Genomic DNA, 25,192 nt, shown 5'->3' on the forward strand with positions numbered 1-25,192 from the left:
CCCCACCACCACCGCCACCCCTGGAATCAATGTTTTCTTTCGAACATTTGATAAATCTAGTAATATTTAATACTAAAACATGTGTAATACTAGGAAATGGCAAGATGTCTGTGTACAAGGTACTAGGACACTGCAGGCACGTAAAGGAGTTTATCCTGCAGTCACTATGTAATACGGTAACCAGTTATTCTCTATGTATGATCGTTGTGATAGGGCAAGTCAAATCCAGTAGAACAACAAAATGTGAGGGCTGCAGTATAATGAGGACTGTTCTAGAATTAATCACATGACGCGAAGGCATTTTCCAATAACAAAGTATATACAGAGGAAACTTGCAGCAGACCCACTTGGAAAACAAAACCCTATTTATGGTGTCTTCTGCCGCACCAGTGTAATAGTATTTATTTCTGGAACAGCCATGGTGCTTATACAAAATATATTTTCCCGCGCTTTGAAGAGAGTAGTGTAACAGACAAGATGCTGACAAAAAATGTCTCTTCACAATGGATTGGAAAGAGCAGTGTAACAGCCAAGATGCCTATACAAAATTTCTTTTCCTGCGCTTTGAAAATGAGTAGTTTAACAGTCAAGATGCTTATATAAAATGTCTTTTCCCTGCTGATTGGAAAGAGTACCTTTAACTGCCATAAAGCCGGAAATAATGTATTTGCCCCGTGGTTTGAAAAGAGCAGTAACTTAACAATCATGAAATATATGTAAAGTATATCTTCCCCCGAAGTTTGAAAAGAGCAGTTTAACAGCCAAGATGTTCATTGACATAAAATGCCTTTTTTCCACAATTTGAAAAGAACAGTTTAACAGACATGATACCCGTTTTAAATATATTCTCCTTGCAGTTTCATAAGAGCAGTTCAACACTCCCGTTCGTCCACCAGAGATTAGCCAACCAGCCTGATAGGAAGACGTTATACAAAATGATTATAACAAGCTATGTTTAGAAAGCCATCATCCAGTCATGTCACTGGCAGTAAATACATGTCACTGAATGTTTAATGGCTATAACAGTAATGCTTAAAATTTTCTGAAGGTAAATTTGCAGGAATTATTTGCATTTCTGTTTATTTTGCAATCACTTTACAAGCTATGCTGATCTTGTGTATAATTTGCAGCATCGAGTTTTGTGTCGTCTGCTTTATTTGGAATCCAATTTTATTGTCTTGTCTTCTGCCGGATTTAAAAACTCTTTTCCCTCCGTGTCGGTAATGTTCTGGCAATCAGCAATTGCACTGTTTGGAACCTTAAAGAGAACACAAAACACAACAGTTAATATATGATAATGTAATTACAAAGCATATTAAGGTATATTAATGTTGTGCTCAGTAGTAGTAAATTAGCAATAATGATATGTTATATAAAATTAAAATTCAAAGACTACACTTGGCAGGAATCAAATCTGTTGCATCAATTCGCATAACATTTGACAGCTCAGTCTTAATTCCAGTCATAAAGACATTCATTAAAACAAATGCCAAGTGCGTCATTTTCCAGCCCTTGTCCTATTCCTCACCCCAATCCACATCAATCCCGTCCTCAGAAAACAGCATTAACGACGTTACGACAAAGTTATGGTAAAATGCTATCACACATGTTAAGTTACTCAAACTCATTATAAGGGGTCATCCATAAAGTACATATGTACAAAATCTGTGATTGAAAAAAATATATATATATAATATAGTTTTTAAAAACCCTCCACCATCTACACCTTTTGTACGTTTGTACATTAATCTTCCATGCTGAAAAGTAAATTGGATACACTTAGGAGTTTGGATTGCTTTCATTTTACTACACCAATAAAAACAGAATTGGCGTATATATTCTAACAGCGATCCCCGCCCTCCACCCCGAACACTCTTTGTACATAATGTCCAAACCCCCCCCCCCCACACACACACACACCACCACCACCACCGTCCTGGAAGTAAGTACTTTGTGGATGGCCCCTAATTTGAAGAATGCCGAAATCCGAACCTTGGTGAGCGGTGTGTACTGGGGGTGGTGGTGTTTTAACACAGGGTTGTTGCTGGCTCTGTTGTAAGCACACAGGAAGGCCCAGCGACGGTCAGGACTGTTGTTGGCGCTGGACGTGTGCAGCAGGTTACTGTGGAAGAAGAGTGCGTCGCCTGAAACAAAGAACATGTTAACATTTAAAGCAGCAATCGTGCCTTTCCAAATATCACATTGTACTCATGAACAAATCAAACAAAACTAACATTTTACATAAGCGGTGTAAACGGGGAACCAAGGTGCATTTACAGGGCTCACCCAGGATCAAAAATACCTATAGCCAAACAATCAGCCAATTTTTTTTTTTTTAAATATATATCCATGCTGCGTGAACTAATCTCCAGGTTAAGCAGTATTAATGTTATTCAGAATGTTTATGAAGGAAATGGAGTCAGGTATAACAGTTGTAACTAGTCTCAGGCAGTATTAGTGTTGTTCAGAATGTTTATGAAGGAAATGGAGTCGGGTATAACAGTTCTAACTAGTCTCAGGCAGTATTAATGTCGTTCAGAATGTCTATGAAGGAAATGGAGTCGGGTATAACAGTTGTAACTAGTCTCAGGCAGTATTAATGCTCTTCAGAATGTGTATGAAGGAAATGGAGTCGGGTATAACAGTTGTAACTAGTCTCAGGCAGTATTAATGTAGTTCAGAGTGTTTATGAAGGAAATGGAGTCGGGTATAACAGTTGTAACTAGTCTCAGGCAGTATTAATGTCGTTCGGAATGTTTATGAAGGAAATGGAGTCGGGTATAACAGTTGTAACTAGTCTCAGGCAGTATTAATGTCGTTCGGAATGTTTATGAAGGAAATGGAGTCGGGTATAATAGTTGTAACTAGTCTCAGGCAGTATTAATGTCGTTCGGAATGTTTATGATGGAAATGGAGTCAGGTATAACAGTCTCAGGCAGTATTAATGTTCAGAATGTTTATGAAGGAAATGGAGTCGGGTATAACAATTGTAACTAGTCTCAGGCAGTATTAATGTCGTTCGGAATGTTTATGAAGGAAATGGAGTCGGGTATAAACAGTTGTAACTAGTCTCAGGCAGTATTAATGTTTATGAAGGAAATGGAGTCGGGTATAACAGTTGTAACTAGTCTCGGGCAGTGTTAATATTGTTCAGAATGTTTATGAAGGAAATGGAGTCGGGTATAACAGTTGTAACTAGTCTCAGGCAGTATTAATATTGTTCAGAATGTTTATGAAGGAAATGAAGTCAGGTATAACAGTTGTAACTAGTCTCAGGCAATATTAATGTTTATGAAGGAAATGGAGTCGGGTATAACAGTTGTAACTAGTCTCAGGCGGTATTAATGTTTATGATGGAAATGGAGTCGGGTATAACAGTTGTAACTAGTCTCAGGCAGTATTAATGTTGTTCAGAATGTTTATGAAGGAAATGGAGTCGGGTATAACAGTTGTAACTAGTCTCAGGCAGTATTAATGTTGTTCAGAATGTTTATGAAGGAAATAGAGTCAGGTATAACAGTTGTAACTAGTCTCAGGTGGACATGATCTTACCTGGCTCCATCTCCACATAAAGATGCTCCAGCTTCTTTTCTAGTTCCTTCACTCGTTCCAGATCGGCGCCTTGCTGGGCAGCAACAAAACCGTGCTCAATCCGCCCACACTTCTGAGACCCCTCTAGAATCTACAATATTATTATTATCGCTAGTATTTAAACAATATTTCACACACTTCAGAAAACCCTATAGAATTGGCAATATTATTATCCTAGTATTTGAACAATATTTCACACACTTTAGAAAACCCTATAGAATCGGCAATATTTATATCCTAGTATTTGAACAATATTTCACACACTTCAGAAAACCCTATAGAATCTGCAATATTATTATCCTAGTATTTGGACAATATTTTACACACTTCTGAAAACCCTGTAGAATATGCAATATTATCCTAGTATTTGGACAATATTTCACACTTCTGCGATCTCTCTAGAATCTGCAATATTATTACTGTTGGTTTCTGCACAATATTTCACACACTTCTTAGAAACCTCTAGAATCTGAGAACCGTCTAGAATCTGCAGTGTTATTACTGCTAGTATGTGGACAATATTTCTCACACTTCTGAGAACCCAGTGGGATATGAAAATCCTCTAGAATCCGAGAACCCTCTAGAATCTGAAATATTATCACTGCTAGTATGTGGACAATATTTCACACTTCTGAGAACCCTGTGGAATCTGAGAACCCTCTAGAATCGCCAGTATTATCACTGCTAGTATGTGGACAATATTTCACACACTCTTAGAACCATCTAGAATCTGCAATATTAGTACTGCTAGTATTTTGACAATATTTCACAGGAAATATTTTAGTGGGGACCAAGGACAGAAGTGCATATGGCCGAAAGGGCACTTCAATGAAAACTGTTAAAAAAATTTTAATAATAATAATAAATAATAATAATAATAATAATAATTAAAAAGGGGCACTTTAATTTTTTAGAGTGGAGGTTTTTTTTGTGTGTGTCAGAAAATTAAAATTAATAGTGCAGAGGCTCAGACAAAATGTTCGACTCATGCATCCAGTTTCAGTTGTGACAGATAAGAACCAGTTAGTTATTATTCACCAGAAATGTTTTTGAGATAACAATCATGGTAATGTGCAAAAGTGTGTATCGTGAAACATTGAACTATTCTTTGTAGTTTCTAACCGACCTCGATGGTGCAGTAATTAAGCCATTGGACTACAGGCTGGTAGGTACAGAGTTCGCAGCCCGGTATCGGCTCCAACCCAGAGCGAGTTCTTAAGAGCTGAATGGGTAGGTGTAAGGCCACTACACCCTCTTCTCTCTTACTAACCACTAACCCATGTCCTGGACAGATAGCCCAGATAGCTGAGGTGTGAGCCCAGGACAGCGTGCTTGAACTTTAATTGGATATAAGCACAAAAATAAGTTGAAATAAAATGTAGCTTCCAAAACGAACATGGTTTGTTCCAATACCATATACACAAATATCTTCTTCCAGTTGAAGAGAAATGACAAATACGAGTTGTGACTAAACATTCAAATGATGGTAAAAAAAAAAAAACTTAACTCCAAATTGTGTTGTTTAACAATATTATCGCCTCTCGTAGAATATGGACTTACCTCCAGGCATCCGTTTCCCTTGTAAGACTTGTCGATGGCAATAAAGACAGTCATCATGTCTGGAAACAGACAGCCGTTCCTGTACCAATACCTGTTGTTTGAAACACAACAACATCAGCTACAACGGCCCACAAGTATACCCGTACAAGACGGAGTTCAGGAAATAGAACCTAATCATTTGTGTCAGTATATGAGGAACAAAATTAGATGAACTATTAAAATTTTAAAAATGAAATCAAAAATTCATTTTAAAAACAAAAACTAAATCTAAATGAGTAGTGAATCAAGGATTTCTTTGAAGAAAATTATTTGAGTTTTGCTTGAGAATCTTGCCAAAGAATGGAAGAAGAAGAAGTTTTGTTTTTAAGGACACCACTAGAGCACATTGATTAATTAATCATCAGCTATTGGATGTCAAACATTTGGCAATTCTGACTCGTAGTCAACAGAGGAAACCCGCTACATTTTACTAATGCAGCATGGGATCTTTTATATGCACTTTCTCACAGACAGAAAAGCACATACCACAGCCTTTGACCGGTTCATTACCATCAAAATATTGCTCACAGTTGTATCAACCCCCTCATCTATTCACAAGTACATTTAGAATTGATGTAGGATAACAATGAGTGATAATCATGCATTTAAATGCAAGTACTTGAAGTTATTAAGAAATGCCTTCACTGAAGTGGACAGGGCATTTTTAGATCCTCCCTGACAAATGGGGGGGGGGGGGGGGGCTAATGACTTGGGTCCATATCTGAATATGTTTGTAGTGGGTTAAGGTGTGTATGTGCCAAGTTTCATGCTTTTAACCAAAAGTGCACACTTTGTTTTTAGCCACCCAATTAAAAGGGGGTGGGAGACATTTGTAGGTCCTCCCTGTCCACAAGGGGGTGCTGCTGACTTGGGTCCATATCTAAAAATGTTTCTAATGGGTCACAGTATATAAGTGCCAAGTTTCATGCTTTTAACCAAAAGTGCGCAATTCAGTCAAATATTGGGTGTTAGCTTTCCCACCTGGCCAACAGGGTGCTCTCCTGATTTAGGACCATGTCTGAAAATGTTTCTAATGGGTCATGGTATATATGTGCTAAGTTTCATGTTTTTAGCGAAAAGTGCATAATTTGTGTGTTATCTGCTCCACTATATTAATAAATGTTGTTATCCAGATTCGGGCATTTTCGTTTAATTCTGGCAAAAATCAGCCTTACCCCCTACAAAAATGGAAGCCTGTACGTCTATGCTGTAGGCGATGCATCAAAATAAAATAATATTTAGGGGGCTTAAAAGTTGATAGTTTAACCTACTGCTATACTACACAATGTAATCAATACATCACGTTTGATTTTTGTTTTTTTTTTTTTTTTTCTTGCTTGTTTGTTTGTGGAGCCAGTGACATCAACTGATGGTATGCATATCAAGATGGTGCCAGCTAACCTTGATTGGTATAAGGATATGTTAGGTACATGTTTTTGGATTAATAATTACTAGATGATTTAAACAGCACACAAGGCGGGATCTAGCTCAGGATCAAATTCCCTTGATGGACACATTATCTCATTGCATTTGTTCCCATCCCAAATAGTGTCCCACTACTGGTATACCATCAAAGGCCATGGTATGTGTTGTCCAGTTTGTTGAGTGTGTGTATAAAAGATCCCTTGTTAATAGGAAAATGTTTCGGGTCTCATCAGACTACCTGTGAGAATGGTCAAATGTTTCACACCCAATAGCCAATGATTAATAAATAAATGTGGCGTAACTTTAAAGGGTACATACTGAGTGGAAACAAACATCCAGTTGCAAGAAAAAAAAAGAAAAAAGAAAGAAATGTTTTATTTAACGGCGCACTCAACACATTTTATTTATGGTTATATGGCGTCAGACATATCATTAAGAACCAGACAGATTTTGAGAGGAAACCCGCTGTCGCCACTACATGGGCTACTCTTTCTGATTAACAGCAAGGGATCTTTTATTTGCACTTCCCACAGGCAGGATAGCACAAACCATGTCCTTTGTTGAACCAGTTATGGATCACTGGTCAGTGCAAGTGGTTTACACCTACCCACTGAGCCTTGCGGAGCACTCACTCAGGGTTTGGAGTCAGTATCTGGATTAAAAATCCCATGCCTCGACTGGGATCTGAACCCAGTACCTACCAGCCTGTAGACCGATGGCCTAACCACTATGCCACCGAGGTCGGTTTTGCAAGAAGAAGTTTGTTTTGTTAATGACACCACTAGAGCACACTGATTTATTAATCATTGGCTACTGGATGTCAAACATTTAATATTTTTAATATATAGTCTTAGAAAGGACACCAGCTACATTTTTTACATTAGTAGCATGAAATCTTTTAAATGCACAATCCCACACACAGGATAGCACATACCACGGCCTTTGATATACCAGTCGTGATGCACTGGCTAGAACAAGAACATTCAGTTGGATGAACAGAATATACGAAGTTAAAAAAAGAAAGAAACGTGTACTGAGACAAACCGAACAGTATGCCATTAATAATTTATTATTAAATTTTAATAAGCTAAATGGCCTGGCCCCGTTGGGCTAAGATCGCTTCGTGGAACGGGGCTCTGTACGATAATGGCAATAACAGAACGTTACACACCCATAGTCCTGATGCCAGAGATGTCGTCCACCCGTCTTTGCTTCCTTCATCATCAGTTTTGTGTGGTAGTGATACACCTCACCCCCAAGAAGCTGAAATTAAATATGCTGCAAGTGTCTAGACATTGTTTTGTCCATCAGAGTTCACTGTATAATACAACACCAAAGATACTTCTGTTATTACCGTATTATGCATGTATACGGACATGTATGAGGTTTTACACAAACTACACAAACATGCTGAACATATATAACAAAACTGTTGATATTTTGCTTTCTTGTCTTTTAAATTATACTTTGATGTAAATTTTTACACAAAAATAGTTCTTGATATTTTGATGGTTTTTCTTTTAATAGTTTAGTATTTCATAACTCCATTGGAATGGCATGACTACTTCTATACAGCTTTTTATTACTTTTATTGTCATATTTTATTTTCATCTGTGACAAAGTGATACTCAAATAAAGAATTTGTCTGTCAGTCTACATTTTTAATAAAACCTACTCCTAGAAACAAGTACCCCTAAACAGAAACCCCATATACCAATACTATAGTTACTCTTAATTTATAAAACATAACTATAGTACTTCTCGGTGTTATTGGTATTGGAGGTACCTGTGCTCCCAGAATGAAGAATTGTTACCAAAATAAAACAAAGAATACCATGTTACGGAGGGGGGGGGGGGGGGGGGGGGGGGGGGGTACATGTGACAATATATTATAAATGCCTAAATATTAAAACATCTATTCTATATTGCTGCTTTGAGATAGAAGCATACCTTTTCACACGTACCAACGACCTTCTCACAGCGTCCTACCATTCCAGTGACGTCATTTCCAGGATGACTCCATAAGCACATCTTTGTCATACCTTCTTGGCCATCAGACATCTGCCGAAAAAAATGTGACATTGTATCCATATTTGGAGTATTGCCTGACGGGTGGAGGACTATATAATATCATATGCCTTAACAACTTAACAGAAAAACATAGTTTCTGCATTGTGGCTTTCAGACATATATTTCCATTGTATATCTTTATCTGTATTGTTTGATGTTGATAAAAAAGCAGACATTAGACTTCAGAGAGTGTTCAGTAGTTACTTCTGGCATTGTTAAGAGGCACTTGTAACTACCTACTATGCTCTCCTACTACCGGCAGTCGTTAGTTAGTGTCGTGGGTTAGACCAACTTCATTAGCGGCAGAGGACAAGGATATGCCAGGTGGGTGCCGGGACGTAAACAGAGACTGCGCCTGTGGAGGAAGTTGAGACAGGTGGGTGATGGTGTGGACAGCTCAGAAGACAGAGTTGGAGGAAACTGACAGAAAGGGTCAAAACAGATGAAATCATAGGAAAAATTGGAAAGTTTTTTATGTTAAGATAATGAGAATGGTAGACAGAGGGCGATAGATGAGAAAGAATGAAAAAATTTGTGAGCCAGCTTTGACGGGATTTGAACCACTGTCGTCAGCTTGATTGTCCAGTAGCTTATCCGCGGGCATTAGTCTTGTTGTGAACGCAGTCTCTTGGCGGGGGGTGGGGGGATGGGGTACTCTTATTTGTATTTGCATACGTCCTACTGGTGGCCATTATTTCGATGTAATATACTGTTAAAGGTTTACAAATCATCAAAGTATGATCTGTGTTATCTAATGAGTTTCTCTATTCACGAACCTTACTTGGATAAGTAATATATTGTACACAATTGCACTATTAATTTATTGGCAGACCTGACAGGCAGAAAGTAGAAATGGTGGAAGAGATAACTGATGTTGGAAATGGAAGCAGCACTGTAGAGACTGTGAACTTCTCTTACTTAGATGAAGTGGCAGACTGTGGTGCTGTGGTAGCAGTACTCATGATGGGTGACACCGGTGGGACAGGATATGCTCACCTGATATCATCACTATTTTGTACTGTGCTAGTTTTCATTTAGTAAACTAGTCTTGGAGTGGCAGTCCTCTTTTTGGCAGTGCAAGAGGGATGAAATCTCCAGTAAAGGACCTCCTCGGGAGTGCCTGTCCACCTATAGACCAGGCTCTAGATAGAGATTCATGGAATCAATCACTATTTTGCAAAATGCCCATTCGACTCTGCATTGTGCAGAAATGCGGCCTTGATCACGTATTACGGTTTTGTCATTCTGATTTAGTTATCATAACTGTCTAACAATAATTTCAAGAAATTGAATTTCTCGGCTATCATAAACAGATTTAAGGTTTGGGGTTTAATTACTAAATTTTAAAGAAACTGTTTTCAATTAGTAATATAAATTAATCATTTAGTATTTCATTAATTATTTTTTTTAAATGTTAAACTTAAACCAATTATTTTATTTTGACCTAGATCGAGATTAACAGCCATGGATGCAACTACTAGTATGACTTGGGTTCTGGAATTATATTACAGTTTGTAAAAAAAATGAAGCTAAATGCGAAAATGTAAAGTAGAACTATTTAGTGAAATATAAATAAAATATATATAGGCTGGAAGAAACGCTACACATATCAACATTGTCGATGGAAAAAAAACAAATATTCACTTACTGAATATGCATGTTTAATGATGGCATCGTTGGTCTCCAGTGCTTCTTTCACTTTAGCCAATTCCTTGTTTTTTAGCAAATTCCTGAAATAAGTATAAGAACTTAACTTTTATATTGTACTTTAAAAACAAAAAGTAAATGATGTTGTTTCTACTGCATGTATTATATTCATTTGTTATATAAAAAAAATTTCCAATGTATTAATTATGAAACAGTTGTGTTTTTATTCATTAAAATAATGTTTCCACAATTCCAAAAAGAATATTACTTGGAACAAGAAGTCGAGTGGTTGTGATCGTATATTAATATTATGTAGGTAATCGCTTTTGTTGGAAGCTTTCTATGGGACATGTCATGAGGCTAAATGTGACTGTATTTGTATGTGTGTCTGTGTGTATTGTGTGTATGTGTGTGTTGTCTGTAGTGTGTATGTGTGTGTGTGTGTGTTGTATGTGTTGTGCTGTGCATCTGTGTTGTGTGTGCATGTATGGGTGGGTGTGTGTCTGTGTGTGTGTGTCTGTGTGTGTGTGTGTTGTGTCTGTGTGTGTGTTGTGTCTGTGTGTATGTGTATGTTGTGTGTATGTGTCTGTGTGTGTGTGTGTCTGTGTGTGTGTGTATGTATGTGTGTCTGTCTGTCTGTGTCTGTGTGTGCATGTGTATTGTGCTGTATGTTGTGTTGTGTGTGTGTGTATATATGTGTTGTGTGTATGTGTGTTGTGTGTGTGTGTCTCTGTGTGTGTGTGTCTCTGTGTGTGTGTGTCTTTGTATGTGTGTCTGTTGTGTGTATGTGTGTGTTGTGTGTGTGTGTTGTATGTGTTGTGTTGTGCATGTGTGTTGTGTTGTGCATGTGTTGTGTGTGTGTGTATGTGTGTGTCTTTGTATGTGTGTCTGTTGTGTGTGTGTATGTGTGTACTGTCTGTAGTGTGTGTATGTGTGTGTGTTGTGTGTATATTGTATGTGTTGTGTTGTGCATGTTGTGTGTATGTGTGTGTGTGTGTGTTGTGCTGTGTTGTGTGTGTTGTGTTGTGCATGTTGTATGTGTTGTGTTGTGCATATTGTGTGTACGTGTGTGTGTGGTGTGTGTGTATGTGTGTGTTGTGCCTGTGTGTGTGTTGTGCTGTGTTGTTGTGCCTGTGTGTGTGTTGTGCTGTGTTGTACCTGTGTGTGTGTGTATGTGTGTGTTGTGTGTGTCTATCTGTGCGTCTCTCTCTCTCTCTCTCTCTGTTGTGTCTGTGTTTGTGTGTGTGTCTGTGTGTGTATGTCTGTGTGTCTTTGTATGTGTCTGTCTGTGTGTGTTGTGTAGTGTCTGTGTTGTGTGTGATGTGTGTATGCTGTGTGTGTGTGTGTGCTGTGTGTGGTTGTGTTGTGTGTATGTGTTGTGCTGTGTTGTGTGTGGTGTTTGTGTGTGTGTGTGAGAGAGTGTGTATGGTGTGTGCATTGTGTTGTGTGTCTGTGTTGTGTGTGTGGTGGCGTGTGGTGTTGTGTGGGTTGTGTTGTGCCTGTGTTGGTATGTGTGTTTGTTGTGTTGTACACATGTGTTGTTTGTGTTGTGTTGTGTTATGTGTGTGTATATTGTGGTGTATGTGTGTGTGTTGTGTTGTGTGTTTGGTGTGTCGTGTGTGTGTGTGTTGTGTAGTGTGTGTGTATGTGGTGTGGTGTGTGTGTTGTGTCATGTTATATATGTGTGTGTGTTGTGGTGTGTGTGTTGTGTTGTGTGTGTGTGTGTGTGTGTGTGTGAGAGAGAGTGTGTATGGTGTGTGAGTTGTGTTGTGTGTGGGTTGTGTTGTCTGTGTGTCTGTGTGTGTTGTGTTGTGTGTGTGTGTCTGTGTAGTGTGTGTGTTGTGTGTGTGTGTTGTGTCGTGTTATATATGTATTTGTATGTGTGTTGTGGTGTGTGTGTTGTGTTGTGTGTGTGAGAGTGTGTATGGTGTGTGCGCGTGTGTGTATGTGTGTGTGTGCATTGTGTTGTGTTGTGTGTGTGTGTGTGTGGTGTTGTGTGGGTTGTGTTGTCTGTGTGTTGTGTTTGTGTAGTGTGTTGTGTGTATGTGCAGTGTGTTGTGTGTGTGTGTGTGTGTAGTGTGTTGTGTTGTGTGTATGTATGTATGTGTGCTGTGTGTCTGCTGTGTGTCTGCTTTGTGTGTGGTTGTGTTGGTTGTTGTGTTGTGCTGTCTGTGTTGTAATGTGTGTTGTGTGTATGTGTGTTTGTTGTTGTGTTATGCATGTGTGTTGTGTTATGTGTGTGTCTGTTGTGGTGTCTGTGTGTGTGTGTTGTGTTGTGTATTTGTTGTGTTGTGTGTGCGTTGTGTTGTGTGTGTGTGTGTGTCTGTCTGTGTAGTGTGTTGTGTTGTGTGTGTGTGTGTGTATGTTGTGGTGTGTTGTGTGTGTGTGTTGTGTGTGTATTGTGTCGTGTTATGTGTGTATGTGTGTGTTGTGGTGTCTGTGTGTGTGTTGTGTGTGTGTGTGAGAGAGAGAGAGAGAGAGAGAGAGAGAGAGAGAGAGAGAGAAAGTGTGTATGTTGTGTATGTGTGCGTTGTGTTGTGTGTGTGTTCTGTGTTTGTTGTGGTGTGTGTACGTGTGTGTTGTGTTGTGTTATTGGTATATGTGGTGTTGCGTGTACATTGTGTTGTATGTGTACATTGTGTTGTGTGTGTTGTGTTGTGTGAATGTGTTGTGTATTGTGCTGTGTGTGTGACAGTTTGCTGTGCTGTGTGTGAATGTATGTGTGTGTGTGTGTTGTGTTGTTTGTGAGTTTGTGATGTGTGTGTGCATGTGTTTTGTGCGTGTGTGTGTGTGTGTGTGTGTTGTGTTGTGCTGTCTGTGTTGTAATGTGTGTTGTGTGTTTGTTGTGTTATGCATGTGTGTTGTGTTGTATGTGTGTGCATGTGTGCGTTGTGTTGTGTGTGTGTTGTGTATGTGTGTTGTGGTGTGTATACGTGTGTGTTGTGTTGTGTTATTGTTGTGTGTGGTGTTGTGTTGTGTGTGTAAATTGTGTTGTGTCTGTGTGTAGTGTGTTGTGTTAATGTGTTGTGTGTGTTGTGTATTGTGCTTTGTGTGTGTGTGTGTTGTGTGTGAGTTTGCTGTGCTGTGTGTGAATGTATGTATGTGTGTTGTGTTGTTTGTGTGAGTTTGTGATGGGTGTGTGCATGTGTTTTGTGTGTGTGTGTGTGTGTTGTGGGTGAGTGTGTGTGTGTGTGTGTGTGTGTGTATGTGTGTGTGCTGTGTTGTGTGTGTACGTGTGTGCGTGCGAATGTGTGTTTGTGTGTTGTCTGCGCGTGTGTGTGTGTGTGTGTGTGTGTGTGTGTGTGCGCGCGCGCGCGAGTGCGTGTCTGTGGTTATTGCAGGTTGACTGCTAACTCAACAAAAGAGTATATGGTTATACGGTTTTGTCCATTGTGAGCAAAATTATGGAAATACATGGTGAAAAGTTTTCAGGCTAGCTCATTTTGCCAGAACGTTTTTATAGTTTTTGCCAAAATGCGCTCATGACACTACTGATGCGATCTTTCACTGCAAAGGATCTGACTTAATTTAATAACAAAAACGCTTAATTTTTACCAACAAGCGTTTGGTTAGTTGTTAAGCAACATAAAGGTTTGCTGAAATTTGATAGCGCATACCTTACATCTGGGTGTGGTTTTGGAGGTGAGGGATATATCCTTCGTGACATTCAAAATGCATATTGGTTACCAACATAAATGCTACAGGAAGAAATCTAATTGGCTTAGCGACAACACAAAGAGTTAACCGTGTAAAGGCAAAACAATAATGAACCCACCTGACAAGAATATAGCCTGCATCTTCAAAATCTTGCTTCATCTTGTCAGTCACCTCTAAATCGGCACTCTGCATTTGGTACTCTGTCAATGATTAGATATGAAATGAGTTCAACTTCAGGCGCGTGTGCACTGGTAGGACTGGTCGGGGTTCATCCCCCTAATCAAAGCTTTCTTTCTTTCTTTTTTAAATGTCACAGTCTAGACCCCTGCCCACTCCACCTCACCTCAACCCACCCTCGACTTGTACAATTCCCTGCATACGAAATTCAGGAACGGTAAACGCTTTGGGAACATAAGAAGAGACTTAGAAGAGGAACAGAATTGAAAGCAGGAACGATACTCGAGCGCTCTATCTGACCGTTAAGTTAGGTACGTATGTAGGTAGGTAACTAGTTTAACGTGTTCGTATACACACGCCCGTTAAGTTGAAGTTTGTTTTGTTTAACAACACCACTGAAGCATATTGATTTATTAATCATCGACTATTGGATGTCAAACAATTGGCAATTCTGACATAGTCTATAGAGAGGAAAGACCCGCTAAATTGTTCCATTAGTAGCAAAGGATTTTTTTTTTATATGCACCATCCAACTGACAATGAGCCACCGACGGGGATCGACCCTAGTATAACAGTGACCTATTGTTTTATTGATCATACTAAAGAAAATATTTTTATTTCAAATTCAAGATGGTCACCAGATACTAGTAGTTAAATGGGTGGGTGTTTTGTTGGGTGGGGCTTGTGGGGTTGGGTGGGGTTTTTTTTGCGAGTTCGTTATTTATTTTGATCATACAAAGAGTAATCTACTGGCAGATTGGGAATATATTTAGCTGGGTCCTGGCGTAAACAAGTATCCAGATAAATAGATCACCAGCTTCAAGAAACAAAAACAGATGGGCCGACGTGGGGGAGTTGGATGCCAACGAATCCCCTCGGTACTTTAAAAGTATGTAAAAAGTACTAAATAAACCCCTTTATAAAATTCCTGGTCACATTAATCAAAATATGTGGAACATAAATAAACCTAGAAACTCGAGGTATTTATATCCGCACTATTACATATGTAATGTTTAAAACGCGTTAAATCAGTATCACAACTATTGCTATAATCAATGCCATCGACGGGAGGGCGTTTAGGTATAAAATAGTACGTTAATTTTTGACATGTAAATATTGTATAACTTTAGGCAAATATGTTTAAACAAGTTCATTAACGAGATGATCAAGTTATTGGCCATGCTACTCACAATATCCTGTTACATGTGATACAATACACAACAAATCGTTCGATATTCACCCCCAAAAGATATACGGCATCGATATGACATCCATCAATTATTCAGTTGTAATGGGCTTATTTTTAATGTTAATATTTACGAATGCGAACAATGGGCTTCATTCACCACCGAGACGTAGCCCAGTTGTAAAGCGTTCGCTTGATGCGCGGTCGGTCTAGGATCGATCCCCGTCGGTGGACCCATTTGGCTATTTCTCGTTCCAGCCAGTGCTCCACAACTGGTGTAACAAAGGCCGTGGTATGTACTATCCTGTCTGTGGGATGGTGCATATAAAAGATCCCTTGCTGCTAATCGAAAATAGTAGCCCATGAAGTGGTGACAGCAGGTTTCCTCACTCAATATCTGCGTGGTCCTTAACCATATGTCTGATGCCATATAACCGTAAATAAAATGTATTGAGTGCGCCGTTAAATAAAACATTTCCTTCATTCACCACTGCCTACACTATCTCGCTTTCGGGGGCGGGCGGGGGGGGGGGGGGGGGGGTAGACACTGTTCATCCTATAATATTGTGCCCTGATGCATATTTTTAATACCCTTTCTCTATTTGTTTTTGGCTAGGTACGACCATGGATGCAATATTTTAGCAGGCTTTCTACCAGAGGGTAAAATGGGTATGGCGCCATACCCAAATTTATTTGCTGATTTTATTTTTCCAAGTTGACCTTTTGACAAAATTAATGACTCTTATCATTGCTGTATGATTTTCTTAACCCTAACCCTAAACATAACCCATTTTCTTTCTGGGGGAGTACATAAAAATTAAATAATAAAGGGGTTGTTCAACAATTAGGCAACGCTAAATTTTCCATTTGTACATCCGTCGATTGAGTGCTCGGATGAGGTGCTCGAGTCGCGTTATCGAACCATCTCGGTGGATCTATTAAGCTGATTGTTTTTTCTCTCGTTCCGACCAGTGCACCACAACTGGACAAAGGCCGTGGTATGTGCTTTCCTGTCTGTTGCAAAATGCATATAAAAGATCACTTACTGCATTAGGAAAAAAAATATAGCGGGTTTCCTCTGATAACTACGAGTCCAGCGGTGTCTTTAAACAGAACAAATTTTACTCTTATATATACAACAGTTTGTAACGCCAAGATTACTTCATTCTTCCCAGCTCCTATTATTTTGTGTTGGGAATCGGGTGGAATTCCATTACTGTCGATCATCGATTACACAATCAGTTACAATTATATGAACATAGAAGGATTTCAATAATAAGGACCATGAACCTATTGTGAGGTTGGTTGATTGAAACATATTTTAAAAGTAAATGATTAGACACACATTACGCTGTATCCTAACCGGCCGCGATCAACGCGAGCGATTATTTTAGAAATCGTTGATATCATTTGCAGTATTCTAACCGGACGCGTGCGACGCGACATATTTATCTGTCGCACCGTACGCGTGCGGTTAGGATACGGCGATTGAAATCAATGGGTTTTTTTTAAAAAATCACTACAATTGAAACACAAAACAAAAACAAAAGCCATCGCAATCTGATTACGTAGAGGCAATACATAATGTCCATACATTATTGACTAGTTAAAGGAACAGACCCTAGGTTTTAAACACTACAGCATATTTTCACTATTAGAGTCGTTTATTATCACTGAACTCAAACATTACTTATATTTTATTGTTTGGATTATCCATTTCCGTAGAGCCGAGGTGTTTCTGGTCATCCTGTTGTTTTTAATATCATAAAATGCATTTTTCATATTATTAAAAACGCACGTGCGTCTGAGAAGTAGTGGTTATTGAACCCAGTTCTAGTCTATTTTTTAAGGATATTTCCCGGTTTTAATGTCACAGATTCTTGTTTCACTCTGTTGTAACTTTAAGTGTGTTGCAGGTTTGTCCATTTTTACGAGTTGAAACTAGGGTCTACGCCTTTAAGGGAAACGTTTTGTTTTTATGTACATGAAAGAAATATTTCTTTATTGTCTTCTTCACTTTGAACATGTTTACCATTTAAAATCAACTGAAAATGTATCTGCTGAAATCTTTGCAATGAATTACGTTTTTGCCTTTCATATAAATGCATTCACAGAAAACATTAAACAACAAGAGGAATCGGTGCTAAAGGCATCTCAACATGTGTTCTTTTAAATCACTACAGCCGTGTTTTAACTTGGTATGCAATATATGTTCTCTTCTATTGCCAAATGAATAGCATGTTGTAATCCAAAACAAATCGGGTTTTATTGGGAGGAGGGGGGAATGAAGATATAGTTTGACAACTTCGAATTTTAACTATTGGGTTTGTCCCCCAGTTTTATTGTCGAATGGATAAATGACGATTGAAGTAGCAGAGGGTAAAGAAATATTACGATTTCTCGGCATGTAAGGGACTCTTTCTTCAACTGTCTGTGGGATAGTGTGTATCATACAATCTGGACTCATATCTTTCGTTATTATAAACATTGTGTACAGGTTTTTTAATTTTCGCCTCGAAGTGTTGCTAATCCATTTTCGTAGTACAAATATTTTCCAGATACAAATTAATGAAAACCAGTAATTAATCTAGCTGCTTTATTCAGGGCTTGTAGAATTTTTATAAAATTCACTAGCCATAGGATCAGTGATTTCAAAAATTTGCTAGCCACAATTAAAAAATTACTAACCCTACTTTACTTTAAGTTAAAGGGACATACCCTAGTTTTAACCCGTGAAAATTAACACTACATTTAGTTCATCTACAAACCTGTAACACATTTGGATAAAGTCACAATTGTGTCAAACATGAGTCTGTGACTTTGAAATGGTGAAATACCCTCTGAAAACTGCCTAAACCTCGACTCCATAACTGTTACTTCTCAGACGCACGTGCATTTTTAAAAATATGAGAAATGCATGTTGTGATATTAAAAACACCAGGATGACCAAAGAGACAATTGATAATCTAAACCATAAAATCTAAGTAGAGTATGATTTCAGTTATCAAAAACGGATATATGTGTCAAAAATATACCTTAGTGTTTAAAACCTAGGGTATGTCCCTTTAATATTATTTTACTAAATAATAGTAATAATCAGATACATGTATGTCGCCTAAAGATGGAGATAGAGCTTAAAAACACTAACATTGGGGGCTTATGGTGGGGGGGGGGGTATTCATATTTACAAAATAGACAACTGCAATATTTGACAAAAACAAAATTCACTAGCCGTCAGGCATGGCAATAGTAGTTATTTACTAGCCCAACATTGAATATCACTAGCCATGGGAGTGGGGCTACTATAATCTAGAAGCCCTGCTTTGTCAACTCAAGAACGCCCTTTCCAATGTATATGTTAATATCAGGCGGATAAAAGTTGTTTGGGTTTTGTCTTTGTTTTTTTCTCTCAATAATATAAGGTTCATCGGGATGATCATCTAGACCCTACAAATGACTAATTTTACCTTTAATAACAATATAATCTATCTCTTTTTTTCATCTTCTTTAAATGTAAAGAACAGAACAAAACAGAACTTTATTACTCTCAAAGTCACCATTTGTTGCACAAAACGGAAGTTCAACAAGTTTATAAAACGTAAAGCAAATAAACACCAATCTCAACATGTTTACGTCAGTTACGTCATCTAAACCAAGCGGGTGGGGGGGGGGGGTCTAGATTGGTGTGAGAAGTTATGGTGGTGGGGGGGGGGGGTCGAGTCATGTTCCACTAGAAAACAATCTGACTAAAATTAGCTCTACTGGTCTAATAGTAATTAACCAGTGGAGCTAATTTTAATTAGATTGCCTGGAAAATATAGAAAAATAAAGACAACATTTACTTGGGCGTTTCGACCTGAAAACTGGAGTTACAATTACAGTTAATATTTTCCCACAATCGATTACGGATTTTTATAATCGATCATCACATAGGAAGAACCAAACCGATCAATTTTCGATTATAATTGATCACTGGAACATCACTACTTTTACTATCACCATATGATTTTTTTTCGATTTTTTTTTTTTTATAATTCGTTCCTCTTCTTTTTTCTTTTCTTTTTTTTAATAGTATCGCTATATACATATATACTTGATTAAAAAATAATTAAAAATGGTATCTAATTTATGACTAAAAATGGCCCATGGGTTTGAAATTACAAATACCCCCTCCCCTCTCCATAACGTTAGCTAACTACAGGCCTACTTACCTCGTAAAGGCATTGTCGGTGTTAACTGAAAATATAAACAAATAAAATACACAACTTTTTAATAAAATAAACTTTATGAAATGAGTATATAAAATGTATGTGCTGTATACGTCGTATTTAATGATAAAGCTATCGAGCCGTCTTCGCGATATCTATTAGGGCCTACATATCTACAGTATTACACACGTCACGTGTCCCAATGTTGTTGTTGCTGCTAGTGCGGTCCGAATAACGAGTGTGTCTTGGTTTTTGTGGGCGTGTTTAGAAGCTATCGATAAATACAAGACTGCGAATATTCAGTTATCCTCGACAAGCACAAAAAAATATCACCGCTTACTTCAGATAGATAGCTATGTGTTATTCCACAATAGTCTAAACGGGTTTCCCACGTCCGTGTAAGGAAAATGTGTTGCACAAAACGGAAGTTCAACCAACCGTTTTCCGCAAAACGTTTGCAAACTATTTCTACTGGTTCCCCCAATAGTCATTCGGTTAAACGTGTAGCGTAAGTACCAGTTTAGCTAGCGTTAGCGACAAACGGCAGGCTGAACTTACCCATGTCAAAGGTCAGTAAAACCTGCTCAGCAAATTCTGTCGCCATTATGAATATATCATAATTGGAATTAAAGGTGCATTATGATCATAGCAAAACGTTACGGATTGTTTTGTTTAATGACACATCTAGAGCAAATTGGTCTATTAACCATCGGCTATTGGATGTCAAACATTAACTAGTAAATCTGACACGACATGTTCAGTGTTTCAAGGAAAACACGATACATATTTTATTAGGAGCAAGGTCATTTAAAAAAAAACACTTTCCCGCACATACCTTTAATATACCAGTTGTGAGGTATTGGTTAAGACGGGGAAGGGGGGGGGGGGGGGGGGTCAATCAATTGCAAGTGTCTTATTTTGCTACATGGAACATTTATTTTTAAATAATAATGACAAGCTATAATTAAATAAAATCCACACGTTTTGTTCGTGTTTGTTTCTTTAGTTTAACGACACCACTAGAGCAAATTGATTAATTAATCATCAACTATTAGATGACAAACTTTTAGTAATTCTGACACGTAGTCATCAGAGGAAATCCGCTACATTTTTCCTAACGCAGCAAGGGATCTTTTATATGCACTTTCTCACAGATAGGAAAGAACATGTAACGACCTTTAACCAGTTGTGGTGCACTAGTTGGAATGAGAGAAAAACAAATCAGTTAAAAGGATCCACCGAGGTGGTTCGATCCTGCGACGCAGGCACCTCAAGCGAGCATACATGTTTACATAACTTAGCAATCTTAAAATTGAAATGTACTGTTAAACCTGACGGTAGCGTCCCTTTGAATACTGGATAAAAATCAGAAATTAAACATGTTTTATGTATCCATCTCCCAACGTGTTTGTGTTTGTGTGTGTGTGTGTGTGTGTGTGTCTGTGTGTTTGTATGTCTGTCTGTGTGTTTCTGTGTCTGTATTTGTGCGTGTGCATGTGTATGTATGTGTGTGTGTGTGTGTTTGTGTCTGGGTGTGTATCTGTGTGTGTATATACAGGTGTGTGTGAGCGCGCGCGCCTGTGTGTGTGTATACGTGTGTGTGCCTGTCTTTGTGTGTGTCTCTGTGTGTGTGTATGTGTGTCTGTCTACAGGTGTGTGTGTGTGTGTGTCTGTCTACAGGTGTGTGTCTATCTACCGGTGTGTGTCTGTCTGCAGGTGTGTGTGTCTGTCTACAGGTGTGTGTGTGTCTATCTACAGCTGTGTGTGTGTGTGTGTCGTCTACAGGTGTGTGTGTGTCTGTCTACAGCTGTGTGTGTGTATGTGTGTGTGTCGTCTACAGGTGTGTTTGTGTGTGTGTGTCTACAGGTGTGTGTGTGTGTCTGTCTACAGGTGTGTGTGTCGTGTACAGGTGCGTGTGTGTGTCGTCTACAGGTGTGTGTCTGTGTGTCTGTCTGTGTACAGGTGTGTGTGTGTGTGCGTGTGTCTGTCTACAGGTGTGTGTCTGTCTACAGGTGTGTGTGTGTTTGTCTACAGATGTGTGTGTGTGTGTCTGTCTGTCTACAGGTGTGTGTGTGTCTCTGTGTTTGGGTCTCTCTCTCTCTCTCTCTGTGTGTGTGTGTGTGTGTGTACGTGCCTGTATGTGTCTGTCTCTTTGTGTGTGTGTGTCTCTCTCTCTCTCTCTCTCTCTCTCTCTCTCTCTCTCTCTCTCTCTCTCTCTCTCTCTCTCTCTCTCTCTCTCTCTCTGTCTGTGTACGTGTGTGTGTGTGTGTGTGTGTCTGTGTGTGTGTGTGTGTGAGAATTTAAGTCGTCTTCAGCAGTCACAACTCGTAATCTAATCACGTATAACATTGTTATCGCTTCGTGAAACGGGACCCATGTGTTCATTTCGTGCACAGCCTAATATTTCATTACATATTTCATAGTAATCCATGTATCCTTTTATGTCAAATGACTACAACCTTGTTTAAGCGAAATAGTCTTGAAAATTGAAAATATTAAAGTACCATAAATGAAAAGTGAGGGTACTCGAATTTTTTAGAATTAAAAACTCGAGTTTTTGTATCACTACTAATACTAGCACAATTGCAGCGTTTTTTTAATTATGGCTGACGGAATAAGTAATCGACGTTGACCATGCAATGTCCCATGACTGGTATATCAAATTAAAGGCCGTGGCATATGCTGCCCTGTCAATGGGGAAAGTGCATAGGTCTATAAAAGATTCCTTGCTGCTAATTAAATAAATGTTTCATATTTCCTCTAATACTATGGCGGCGGAACGTAGCCCAGTGGGAAAGCGCTCATCTGATGCGCGGTCGGTAGCCTCGTTGGACTATTTTTCGTTCCAGACAGTGCACCACGATTGGTAGGCCAATATCAAAGGATGTGGTATGTGCTATCCTGCCTGTGGGAAGGTGCATATAAAAGATCCCTTGCTACTAATGGGGAAAATGTAGCGGGTTTTTTTCTCTAAGACTATATGTCAGAATAACCAAATATTTTACTTTCAATAGCTGATGATTAGTAAATCAATGTGCTCTGGTGATGTCAAAAATCATCTATATAATGTCAAAATTGCCAAATGTTTGACATCCAACAGCCGATGATTAAATATTTAACATATTTAAATGTTAAAAAAATATAACAATAATAAAGAACAAGAAGAAAAAGAAAAGATTACACAAAATTGATGATGAGTTGAACTGAAGTCTGCAAATTGCGACTAAATAGTCCAGGTATTTATGTAAATTTGCAATTGTTTTTGCTCAAGTCAGTAAAATGTTTTTCTTTTCATTCTTAAGACTATCCAGAATTAAAAATCCATTGGTAGCATTTTTGTCAGTCAGTTGATCATGGCGGTCATCTTGAAATTCAAAATGGCCATAATTTTGGGATATTTTACATATATTTTGACTCCCAGTTAACATAGAAAGACAATTCTTGTGTCTATTTATAGTTTTACGGTCAATGAACTCGCTGATAACATTTTATTTATTCATTTGGGCATGACAGCCATCTTGAAATTCAAAATGGCTGCCAATTAAATATTTTTATATATATATTTACTCACAGTTGACCCACAACAATTTAGGTATCTGTTTACATTTATGAGCTCAGTGAATGAAGTTGTGAAAACTAAAATTGTTGTTTGACCTAAGCATCCATCTTGAAATTCAAAATGGCCACCATTTTAATATATTTTTCCATATATCTCAACTCTCGGTTAACATAGAAACAGGATCGTTTTTGTCTATATGTAAATTTATGTAGCCATGAATTTATTGATGACATTTTTATAGTCCTCTAATCGTGGCAGCCACCTTGAAATTCACAATGGCCACCATTTTAATGTATTTTTCATATATCATAACTTCCGGTTAAGGCAGAAGCACAATTATTTTTGTCTGTACATTTTTAGGATCAATGAACTAAAGGGTGACATTTTTATAACCATCCTCCAGTCAGGGAACCACGTTAAAATTCAAAATGGCAGCCATATGGAGATTTAAAAATGGCCACCAATTTTATCATTTGTCAAATACTTTTCCTCCTAGTCCACATTTTATGTGAAATAATTAAAATATTGCATTACTAATGACTTTCATGTTCTAGATTTTAAACTAATGAAATAGATGAACAGACCAATTGTAAACTGTAATTCACAATGACACATTAGCAGGGATAACCCATTTAGTATCTGGCTAATATAATCATTCAAATGTTGTATAAATTAGCCACTTTTTAATAATTTCTAAAGAAATATCCTACATACATGTATCCGAAAATTGACTAAAATTAATTATTTTCCATTGTGACCCCTGATTAGGCATCTACGTCATCTGTAATGACGTGTATTGCATCAGCCATCGATCACCACTTGTAGAGTTCTGCACATTGCAGGTTGTATTCCTTACAGGTTTATCTACCTGAACACTTACTGATACCACAGTTGCATCTGATCAGTTCTATGACAGCCTTGGTGCAGCTGAAAGCTGCATCAACTGTAAGTCTACAAATGTCCCTTGAGCTTAGTACCATGGTACTATGATTCATCAATAATTCCAAGCTGACCTACGAGCTTCAGATATAGCCAGTAGAGCTTTCCCGAATACATTCAATAACATTTTTTTGCATATACCATCAATTTGTCCTGTTGTGTCACATCCATTTACTATATGCAACCCTGGTAATGTTGATTTTCTTTCTGAACCCAGTTCATCATCAATTAGTTGTATGTTGATATGGTTGCGACTTACATCTGTACCGATAATTATTGGGATCAGTGTGTGTGATCTTCTCAGGATAAGAACTAAGTCTGTGTCTGGTGCAGAAATTTACTTTTAATCTGCCATATATGTTGTCAGTGAACAGAAGCATTTCCTGCATGCTTTGATTCACTATTAGATGGTTACATGGGTGTAAGATTTATTTTTTAACACAATAATATTTGTGAAACATGACATCAGATATTTCCACTAACCAGGTTACAGATTTTCGAAGCTATCTGAGCTCTACGATATCGAAAACCATTGCAGACCATGATGTGACAATGACACATGCGAAAGCCTACTCCCATCAATGACATCAATTAGATGACATTGTACAAACGATCATCTGATAATACATCTGGCATTAAAAGTTATCTACTGATGTAAAATGCTAGTTACAGTCACAAACACAACAAAATATGTACTAAAATACCATCCTACCACAGGTGTCAGTACACAAGAAGAAGCAGACATGCTCATGATTCCTCATACTCATGAAGTAATCGGGCCAGGCAATGAGGTGGATTTCTACATCAAAGATACCGATTGTTGGGTTTTTATCACCATTAGGTTACACAAATAATTATATGTAACTCACAATGAGATCAACCTGCAAACATTGTATATATACTACTCAAAAGAATTTAAGGGTCAGGCGATATTTTCGACATTATTTTCTGAATGTCAATTATATTAGCTAGACCATAATGTCACGCATGGTATTGTTCCATTTTGACGAAAGTGGGTCTAAGCAACCCATAAATGAATTAAAATCCACTGTCATTGACACTGTCGACTAGTTCTAATGGCGAAAACATGCTTACATTTGCACGTAAATTAGGGCGAAAGCGAAAGGTCTGCTA

At 38.1% G+C, this 25,192-nt stretch overlaps 1 protein-coding gene across 1 annotated transcript; it reads right to left on the bottom strand.

Moving 5' to 3' along the window:
- Positions 1-1,063: 1,063 nt before the first annotated feature.
- On the bottom strand, positions 1,064-20,020 carry LOC121383988 (L-proline trans-4-hydroxylase-like). Its single transcript, XM_041514125.1, has 10 exons — positions 19,901-20,020; positions 19,564-19,588; positions 14,108-14,189; positions 10,334-10,415; positions 8,566-8,676; positions 7,787-7,878; positions 5,152-5,242; positions 3,553-3,682; positions 1,993-2,144; positions 1,064-1,258 (listed from the first exon to the last, which is right to left on the bottom strand). The coding sequence occupies exons 2-10, from the start codon at positions 19,574-19,576 to the stop codon at positions 1,154-1,156; spliced, it is 858 nt and encodes a 285-aa protein (XP_041370059.1). The 5' UTR covers positions 19,577-19,588; positions 19,901-20,020; the 3' UTR covers positions 1,064-1,153.
- Positions 20,021-25,192: the final 5,172 nt, after the last annotated feature.

The sequence above is a fragment of the Gigantopelta aegis genome, chromosome 10, assembly GCF_016097555.1.
Source record: "Gigantopelta aegis isolate Gae_Host chromosome 10, Gae_host_genome, whole genome shotgun sequence".
In the NCBI taxonomy this organism is placed as follows: Eukaryota; Metazoa; Mollusca; class Gastropoda; order Neomphalida; family Peltospiridae; genus Gigantopelta; species Gigantopelta aegis.

What these genes read in the sequence shown, in the direction of transcription:
- LOC121383988 (XM_041514125.1), bottom strand. An exon ending in GCAGGCTATATTCTTGTCAG is followed by an intron (nt 10,416 to 14,107) that starts GTGGGTTCATTA and finishes TACTTATTTCAG; the next exon opens with GAATTTGCTAAAAAACAAGG. An exon ending in AGTACACACCGCTCACCAAG is followed by an intron (nt 1,259 to 1,992) that starts GTTCGGATTTCG and finishes GTTCTCTTTAAG; the next exon opens with GTTCCAAACAGTGCAATTGC.